Genomic DNA, 10,236 nt, shown 5'->3' with positions numbered 1-10,236 from the left:
CTAAATAAAGCCTTCCTCCACACACTGCAAAGTGGGTTCGATAGGATTATATGGAAAAGGGAGAGAGACATTTTCCAATGGAAGAGGACTTTTGAATGTTCAATGGCCAAATATATCTATATCACATATCTACGCCAATAAGCTTTCCTGTTGTGGGTAAGCTTTAACTGTGAAAAGCATCATATCAATGTATTAATTGCCATCACTTTTTGTACTGTGTCTTTCTAGGGAAATATAAACCACAGGACGTAGTCTCTGCCTCATCCTTAGAGAACGTTACCATGGAGGACATTTCCCCACATGGTCAACAAAAGGAAATGAGGAACGAGTGCAGAAGTTGCTTTACCCACCAGGGAGCTAGTACAGGGGCTTGAGCGGGAGCACAATAGAAATGACCGCCCCTGCCCGTTTGGCTCAGTGAATATAAGCGTCGCCTGCGGACTGAAGGCTCCCGGGTTCGATTCTGGTCAAGGGCACATGCCTGGGTTGTGGGCTCAATCCCCAGTAGGGGGTGTGCAGGAGGCAGCCGATCAATGATTCTCTCTTGTCATTGATGTTTCTATCTCTCTCTTCCTCTCCCTTCCTCTCTGAAATCAATAAAAACATATTTTAAAAATAGAAACAACCAAGTGAGGGGCTGATAGAATCAGATGACTTAATAATGAAATACAAAATAAATCTTAAAGCTTGTACATTGCATCTATTGGTTGTCAAATTGCTTTTCTGAATTTATCACATTTGACCTCTATGGTCAATCCATTACTTAATACATCCTGATATTTTGTCCAAATTAGAGTAGGATTTCTCCCTGAGATGGACTTGAATAGTGGTCAGTCAGCTTGGTTCTTTGCCCCTGATCTAGCCACCCCAGGACTTGGGCTTTTTCTTCCTCTGGCCCAGGACTGAGGAACACTGTCACTCTGAGAGGGGGAATGGCTTGTTGATCCCGCAGAGCTGCTCATCGGGGTTCTATTCCTCCCAGCTGGCACCCTCACAAAGCCAGCCTCTGGGTAAGAAACTAATGACTTCTACTGCTCCTTCAGTTTGACCTCCTAAGGGACCTGGGCCTGCAGAAGTAACCAGCCAGCCATAGCAGAGCACAGAGAGGCACCAACTCCTCCCTCCATAACCAGAAAAGGCTACTGCAGATACACCAGGGCGTGTGGGGCCCACATCATGTAAAGCATGGGAAGGCTGGGTTTTACAGAAACGGCCCTTAAAACTCTTTGGCAGGTGGGTTGCATTAAGAGTACGGGAGGGTTGAAAGGCACGGAAGGTATTTTCCTCTGAGCAGTGGAAGGAGCTTCCCAACTTCCGCTTGGCTCACTTCCTTCTCAGCTCACTACCTCCCTCACTTCCTTCTCAGCTCACTACCTCCCTCACTTCTGCCTGGCTCACTTCCTTCTCAGCTCACTACCTCCCTCACTTCCTTCTCAGCTCACTACCTCCCTCACTTCTGCCTGGCTCACTCCCTTCTCAGCAAGCTCTGGGGGTCCTCGGGTTCCAAGAAGGGCTGGAGAATGTCAGGGCATAAACAGCCAGCAAAGCACTCTGGAGGAAGAGGGCGGCTCCTCCGCATTTCCCTTTCCTGCAGGCTTGCCCTGGTTTTTCATGATGTCATCCATTCATCATTGTGAGCTGATTGGCGGTCCCAGGCCTTGGCCTGCTGCCCAAGGCCATAAGGGCAGAGAGAGGTCCCAGGACAAATGTGCAGCAAGCCCCTGAGCATGTGCGGAAATGTTGTCATCAGCTCCACCTAGAAAGACTTGGTGGAAATCGAAAGCAGTAAAAGTCACAAGATCCTATCCAACTTTCTCTTCCCTGAATGCCTGGGAAGAATTCAGGGGCCTCTTGCCTGTGGATGGAGAACCAACCCCCGGAGTGGGCCTGGGTGTGGAGGAGGGACTGCTCTGCCAGATGGTTCACTCTCCAGAATTCAACCTGTTTCCTGACTCCGTGGTGTTTGAAAGCAACTTTGTCCAGGTACTCCGGAGGCACTCAGCGGGCACTCCTCGGTCCTCCTAAACCTGTTCCCAAGAGCTGGCCAGGAGAGTCTGTTCCTGAAACTGGAGTGGAGCGAGCGCTGGGGCAAGGAGCGGTCAGTGGGCCTGGAATACAAGGCCACCCCCACTTGACCCTGACTTTGCAGAGCCCCAGACAGGGCTTCTCCTGCCGTCAGTTGTCATCCCCGGGGAGAGAGGCCAGGTGTTCTCTGCGCTGAGTGGAGGATTTGGTATCTGAATCCCCCAGTTTATTTCCTCCCCCAGGAAGCCCAAAACAGACGATCAGAGAGGCAGTGAAACAAGATGCCCCTTGAGGGTGTGGAACAGAAATGCTGATTGATGACAGAACAAAAGCTGGGCCCCAGAGAGACCTGGGCTCAGAGTGCAGTCCAGGAGGCATCACTGTGCAAGCGACCTGCAACCCTGAGTCCCAGGGTCCTCTAATGTAAAAGGGGTCGACTGACATGAGGCTTATATGCACACGCAGGAGGCAAAGGCCTCGGTACAAGGGGCTCTCGGTGCACTTTTGTTTCCGGCCTGGGCTCTCTTCTCAGCGCCTGGGAATTACGAGGGACCTTACAGAGCAGGGAAGGTGCAGGAGGCTACGGGGCCCCTCAAAGAAGGGCCAAAGGACGTTTTTCAAAGAAAAGCCAGGAAACAGTCTAGGGAGGGTCCACAGAAATGTGCCACACGCCAGGGAACTCCTGGGTGATAGTTCTCGTGGGCAGATGCTAACAGTAGGTAGTGTCAATACGATTACAGTTGTTTCTCCAATATAGGTTTAAAACAGTGGTTCCCCCCTAGCGATGATCTGCCTTCTAAAACCAGGGCACATTTGGCTGCATCTGGAGACATTTTTGGTTGTCACTACTTGGGCGGAGTGGGGGGCTGTGCTACTGGCATCTAGTAAGTGGAGGCCGAGGATGCTGCTAAACACCCTGCAGTACACAGGGCAGCCCCTCCCCCAAACAAAGCATTACCCTGCCCGCAATGCGAATATTGCCGAAGTTGAGAAACTCTCAGCTGAGATGTGTTGCTCCTTCTGCCAAATCTCAGGCTGTGCCCATGGGGCTGCTTTGCAGGTCAAAAAGGACAGGAACTGGATCAACATCTACAAAGCCTCCTACACCATGGCCCTCGGGGTGACCTCCTCCGTGCCCTGCCTGCCCCTTCCCAACATCCTCCTCATGGCCCGCGTCAAATGGCACCGGGGGCAGAGCCAGACGTGGAACAGACCGTCGCCAGCGCCAAACATCATCCTGAAGAGGTGAGCGACACCCTTGGGAATGAAGGACAAGCGGGGGGAGGGGGTGGACCCAGAGCAAAGGCTGCTCTGAGACTAAACTCCAGGTGGGGGGAAGCAGAGGGGTCAGCAGCAGCGACGTTAATTTTTCAGGCAACGGTAACCTAAGACAGGGGGCGCACTGCAAGCACCATGGTCAGATGGGGTCAAGGGAGGCATTGTGTGGACAGGAATGAGGGGCCAATCTACATGCTCCCTTTCCTTCTCACTGCACTCACCCCACTGAATTCTTAGGAAATCTCTCTGCCAAGGGGCAAGAAAGCAGTGAGACCCGGCAGATGGAGCACAGGCTGGGAGCCGCAGGTTCTAGTCCTTGGCACGCAATTAAAGAGACTCATACACTGTTTGAGTCATAAGTTACTTGATGCATCTTAGTTTTCCTACCAGTAAAATGAGTGGAGCTAAGTGTCATGAGAACTGTAATATATACTCACATCATGCTTGTCTAGGATGAAACAGCCCTTTTTAAAATATATATTTTTATTGATTTCAGAGAGAGGAAGGGAGAGGGAGAAACAACAATGATAAGAGAGGATCATTGATCAGCTGCCTCTTGCAGGCCCCACATCGGGGATCGAGCCAGCAACCGGGCATGTGCCCTGAGCAAGAATCGAATCGTGACCTCCTGGTTCATGGGTCGATGCTCAACCACTGAGCCACACCGGCTGGGCAGAAACAGCCCTTTTTAATGTTTGAGCCTCTTCAAGTAATCTATAGGCTATTCAAGAATCTCTAGCCCTAGCCAGTTTGGCTCAGTGGATGGAGCATCGACCTGTGGACCAAAGGGTCCTGGGTTTAATTCCAGTCAAGGGCACGTACCTCGATTGCAGGCTCCTTCCCAGCCTGGGCCCTGGTTGGGGTGCGTGCAGGAGGTAAGCAATCAATGTGTTTCTCTCACATCAATATTTCTCTCTGTCTTTCCCTCTCTCTTCCACTCTCTCTGAAAATCGAAGAAAAAATATCCTCAAGTGAGGATTAACAACAACAACAAAAGAATCTCTAGATATTCTCAGAAATCCAGATAAACTCTTCATTTCTCCATATTGCCTGAGTGATAAACATCTCCATTATGTTTTGGAGTACCTACAGCAAGCACAGCCCAGGCCCAGCTGACCACTATTCAACCCAAAGCCAGCTCCCTGAACCTTAGCCCCTTTGGGAAGAGTGATTGAGGCAATAGGGCCAATGACTGGACAGTGAGGCCAACTTTGTGGCAGAGCAGAGTAGCTCCCTTGATGCTATCAAGAAGGAAATGGAAAACCCTGTGACCCCAGCTACTCCTGGGCTGTCTGTCTCAAGCAGGATCCTGGGGCACCAGCATGAAAATCATGGCAGGATGGCTGGAGGTTAAAATGCAGATTCAAGGACACACCTCAGACCTACTGAATCTGAGGGGTGTCTTCAGATGTCTGCATTTTAAACAAGCTCTCCAGGTGAACATGACCTCTCCAAAGTTTGAGCCCTATTCCCACCCCCAAAAGCCTGAGTCCTGAAGGAGATACTCCTCATTTTTTAAAAAATGTATTGTTTGTTTATTTCAGAGAGGAAGAGAGAGGTGGAAACATTAATGATGAGAGAGAATCATTGATCGGCTGCCTCCTTCATGCTCCCTCCCCATTGGGGATCAAGTCCACAAACCGGGCACGTGCCCCAACCAGGAATCAAACTGTGACCTCCTGGTTCATCGGTTGATGCTCAACCACTGAGCTACACTGGCCCCGTGACAATCCTCATTTTAATGAAGATAGAGTTGGATCAGAAGCAATGAGGTTGTCAATGTGTGTCTTCCTTCATGCCTTCAGGATTCTCCCATTGAAGTTCGTGGAGCTCCAAGTCTGTGACCAGCTCCAACGCATCCTGCGGTTGAGGACGGTCACAGAGAAGATCTACTATCTAAGACTCCACTCTGACCATCCTGAGACTGTCTTCCACTTCTGGATCCGACTAGTTCAGATTCTGCAGAAGGGCCTGTCCATCACCACCAAAGACCCTAGGATTCTTATCACTCACTGCCTGGTGCCCAAGAGCAGCTGCAGCGTCTCAGGAGACTCTAAGGTCAGTGGGCACCATTGCCACCCCCAGCCAAGGCCAGAGCTGAGGGGTAGAGCTGAGGTGAGCTGGCATGTGAGTAAGCACCCTGTGAAGGCAATCCCTGCCTTTAATTGTATAGTGTACAACCACCTGTAAGATTCTCCCATTGTAAGTGTACAGTTCAACGCTTCCAATAAATGTATAGGATTGTGCGCCCATCACCACAACCCAGTTTTAGAACATTTCCATCACCATAAAAAATTCCCTTGTGCCCATTTAAAGTCACTCTCTGTTCCTATTTCCTGCCCCAGGCAGCCATTGATCTGTTTTCAGTCTCTATAAATTCATATTTGTTAGACATTTCATATAAACAAAATCCTACAACAGTCTTTTGTGTCTGGCTTCTTTCACTCAGCATAATTTTTTCAGGTTCATCCATATCAGAGTCATAGATGATCAGTAATTCATTCTTTTTTTAAAAAATTGATCTTTGAGAGAGGAAGGGAAGAAGGGAGGGCGAGGGAGAAAGAGAGAGAGAGCATCGATGTGAGAGACATCAATTTGTTGCATGCTATCTCAGCCGGGAATCAAACCCGCCACTTTTTGTTGTATAAGACGACACTCCAACCAACTGAGCCACACCAGCCAGAACTAATTCATTCTTTTCCGTTGCTGAATGGTATTCCATTGTATAGATTTGCCGCATTTTGTTTATCCATTCACCGTTAATGGGCGTTTGGATTGTTTCCAGTTTGAGGCTGTTATGAATAATGCTACTATGAACACTTATGTACAAGTTTCTCTATAGACACAGTTTTCATTTGTTATGAGTACGCCAAGGGATGAAATTTCTGGGTCATATGTTAACTTTACCTTTAAATTTTAAAGTAATTGGCAAACTGTTTTTCCAGAGTGGCTGTACCATTTTATATTCCTACCAGCAATGCATGAGGGTTTCACCAACACTATAGTATTTTGTCTGTCTTTTTTGTTAAAGCCATTCTACGGATATGTAATGGTTTCACCTTTGATTTCCTCAATGGCTAATGATGTTGAGTAATTTTTCACGGGTTTATTAGTTACTTATATATCTTTGGTGAAATGTCTATTCAAGTCTTTTTTTAAAGTCTCATTTATTACTGCACCAACCTACTACTGAAGAAAAAAATCAACAGAGAAATATCATTGTTCCAATAATTTCCCAATTAAAATGTCCAACTGTCCAGACAGTAGTGGTCTTTTCAGTCATTTAAAGATGCAGGTAACCTGGATGCCACATAAACATGGGAGCCATCTCTCATGTGCGATTCCTTATAGGCCCAGTTTGGTTTTTCTCCAATGTCTCCTCTTGGAGTTGTACCTGATTTTATTACCAGTTTTCATCCAAACCCATTGGGAAATGGGCTGATTCTGCTTGTTTCTTGGCCAGGAACCTCTCGATCCTGAGAGTCTTGTGAGAAGACATGGCGAAGGAGAATCAACTGAACACACCGCGATGGCGGAGGAGGAGCTCGAGTCTTCTTTGGTGAAATGTTTATTCAAGTCTTTTGTTGAAAAAAACATTTTTAAATTGAGTTTTGTCTTCTTGAATTGCTATAATTTTTTGTATATTCTGAATATAAGTCCTCTATTAGATATATGATTTGCAAATATTTTCTCCCAGTGTGTGAATTGTCTTTTTATTTTCCTTTTTTTAAAAAAAAAAATCCTCACTCAAGATATTTTTCCATTGATTTTAGAGAGAGTGGAAGAGATAGGGAAAGATAGAAATAACGATGTGAGAAAAACACATCTGTTGGTTGCCTTCTGCATGTGCCCTGACCAGGGCCCGGGCTGGGAGGAGCCTACAGCTGAGGTACGTGCGCTTGACTGGAATCGAACCCAGGACCCTTCAGTCCACAGGCCAATGCTCTATCCACTGAGCAAAGCGACTAGGGCATCTTTTTATTTTCTTAATGGCGGCCTTTGTGGAGCAAAAGTTTTTTTTTTAATTCTTTATTGTTTAAAGTATTACATGTGTCTCCTTTTCCCCCCATTGACCTCTCCCCAGCCATTCCCACCCCCAGCGCATAAAAGTTTTTAATTTTGATGAAGTGCAATTTATCAATTTTTTTCTTTTATAGATCAGGCTTTTGGTGTTGTAGCTAAGACTTTTTTTTCAACCCAAAGTCACAAATATTTTATCCTAGGTTTTCTTCTAAAAGTTTATAGATTTAGCTCTTACAGTTAAGTCTATGATCCCTTATGCATTACTATTTGTGTATGGTGTGGAAAAAGGTCTAAGTATTTGTGTTGTCACATGTGGATGTACAATTTACCCAGCACCATTTGTTGAAAAAATTATCCTTTCCTCCATTAAATTATCGTGCACTTTTGTCAAAAATCAATTAAAAGTAAATGTAAGGATTTATTTCTGGATTCTCAATCCTGTTTAATTAATCTGTATGCCTAGTCTTGTGTCAATACCACAATGTCTTGATTAATGTAGCTTTATAGTAAGTTTAAAATTGGCTGTTGTAAGTCTTCCAATTTTGTTCTTTTTCAAATTATTTTGGCTATTCTAAATCCTTTGTATTTCCATATAAATTTTAGGATTAGCCTATCAATTTCTACAAAATAGATCGCTGGGATTTTGACAAAGACATGTTGATTTTATACATTAATTAGAAGAGAATTGCAATCTTGACAATATTGAGTCTTCAAATATATGAATACTGGAGGGCCAGTGCACGAAATTTGTGCATGGGTAGGGTCCCTAGGCCTGACCAGCAATCAGGGCCCATCTGTGGGGTGACTGGCAGGGCGATTGGGGGGCCCCCACTGGCACCCGTCTTGGCTGGCCTGGGGCCTGCAGGCTGGGGGCAGCTCCTACATTGAGCATCTGCCCCCTGGTGGTCAGTGTGCATCATAGCGACTGGTCTTTCTGCTGGTCATTCTGCTGTTCAGTCGATTTGCATATTAGGCTTTTATTATATAGGATGGAATGTCTTTCCATTTATTTCAATCTTCTTTCATTTCTCTTAGCAATGTTTTTTTTAACTTTTAGTATACAAGTTCTGCACTTCTTTTGTTAAATTTATTCCTATCTTTTTATTTTGTGGCTACTATTTTAAATGGAATTGTGTTTTATTAATTTTATGTTTGCATCATTCATTGATAGTATATGGAATTGATTTTTTATATTAATCTTGTTATTAAACATAGTATTTTGTGGTTCCTTGTGATTTTCTACATATATATATACATATATATATATATATATGTATATATATACACATGTCATCTGCAAATAAAAGACAATTTTACTTCATTTCCAATTCATTCACATTTGTTCATTTATTGCTTATTGCCTTAGCTAAAACTTTCAGTACAGTGTTTAGTAGAAATGACAAAAGCAGACATGCTTATGCCCAATCCTAGGGGGGAAACAGTCAGTCTTTCATTAAGTATGATGCTAACTGTGGGATCTTTGTAGATGCCCTTTATCAGGTTGAGGGAATTCCCTTTTATTCCTTGTTTATTGAGAGTTTTTATCATAAATGGGTATTACATTTTTTCAAATGTCTTTTTCTGCATCTATTGAGATGGTCATGTGGTTTTCCCTTTATTCTATTAGAATAGTGTATTATATTCATTGATTTTTAAATGTTAAATCAACTTTGTGTTCCTGCAGTAAATTTCACTTAGTCGTGGTGTGTATGTATATTCCCTTTTATATATTCCATAATTCGGTTTGCTAGCATTTAGTTAAGGATTTTGCATCTATGTTCATTAGAAATGTTGGTCTGTAGTTTTCTTGTGATATCCTGGCTTTGGTATTAGGATAATACTAGCCTCACTGAATGAGTTGGGAAGTGTGTCCTCCTCCTCTATTTTCAGAGCTTATGAAGACTTGGTACTATTACTCCTTTGAGTATTTAATAAAATTCACCAGTGAAGCTACAAGGGCCTTTTTGCCCCAGGCCTTAGAGTGTGATGTAAGACTGACTTGAGCTACAACAGGAGCTCCATGAATGCAGGGGTTTTTATCTGTCTTCTTCACGGCTCTATCCCCAGTGCCTGGCACATAGTTGGCACTCAGTAAAGAATGAATGGATGACTATGAGCAGCTTGTACTTCTGGAACACTTCGGGGTATCGCAGGCAACAGGAAAGAAGGCAATTTACGTCAGGTGTAAAAAGCAGCTCAATATCCAACTTTTCTTAGAGAAGTCAATTTTTAAAACATTCATTAAACTCCTACAATAAATATTTTATTCCCCTACATTTAAATATAAAAACCAATAGCATCTGAATAGGCTATTGATAACATTAAGGTATATTAATGAGAATAGGTTATGTACTAAATTATGTCTAAAGTATTCAATGACAGCCCTAGCCGGCTTGGCTCAGTGGATAGAGCCTCAGCCTGTGGACTGAAGGATCCCAGGTTCGATTCCGGCCAAGGGCACATGCCTGGGTTGCGGGCTTGATCCCCAGTGGGGGGCGTGCAGGAGGCAGCTGATCAATGATTCTCTCTCATCATGGATGTTTCTCTCTCTCTCCTTCTCCCTTCCACTCTGAAATCAGTAAATATATACATTTTAAAAAATAAAATAAAATAAAGTATTCAATGACAATTGAATTGGTGCCCAAAGGATATTTATAACAATCCAGGGGGTATAAGCAGATATGGCCTCAGAATTGCCTCTCTGAACCCCTGGCATGGCCACCCAATGGAACAGTTTGAGTTCTAACACTTTAGGGTTTGGATCATGATATTAGGAAAATACAGAGACTCTAGGGTCTTAACCATCTGGTTTTGCTTTTTTCCCCCTCCTATCCAGTTAGTACAGAAGAAACCTCAAGCCTCCCAGCCCAGCGAGAGCCTCCTGCAGCTGATGGCCAAGGGGGAGAGTGA

At 44.6% G+C, this 10,236-nt stretch overlaps 1 protein-coding gene and 1 pseudogene across 1 annotated transcript in view; one reads left to right on the top strand and one right to left on the bottom strand.

Annotated features, from left to right (window-relative positions):
• The first annotated feature begins 1,637 nt into the window (after positions 1-1,637).
• Positions 1,638-10,236, top strand: part of FAM71F1 (family with sequence similarity 71 member F1) — a 20,816-nt gene continuing 12,217 nt past the window's right edge. Inside the window, exons 1-4 of the mRNA XM_023753550.1 lie at positions 1,638-1,983; positions 3,086-3,270; positions 5,109-5,361; positions 10,163-10,232. Of these exons, the coding sequence (XP_023609318.1) occupies positions 1,738-1,983; positions 3,086-3,270; positions 5,109-5,361; positions 10,163-10,232 (754 nt within the window). The 5' untranslated portion in view covers positions 1,638-1,737. The remainder of the gene's footprint in view (positions 1,984-3,085; positions 3,271-5,108; positions 5,362-10,162; positions 10,233-10,236) is intronic.
• Positions 6,649-6,841, bottom strand: LOC111825906 (annotated as a pseudogene).

Source organism: Myotis lucifugus, unplaced genomic scaffold, assembly GCF_000147115.1.
Source record: "Myotis lucifugus unplaced genomic scaffold, Myoluc2.0 scaffold_46, whole genome shotgun sequence".
In the NCBI taxonomy this organism is placed as follows: domain Eukaryota; kingdom Metazoa; phylum Chordata; class Mammalia; order Chiroptera; family Vespertilionidae; genus Myotis; species Myotis lucifugus.
The sequence above is the reverse complement of the archived record's forward strand: the minus strand, read 5'-3'. Positions and strand labels throughout refer to the sequence as shown.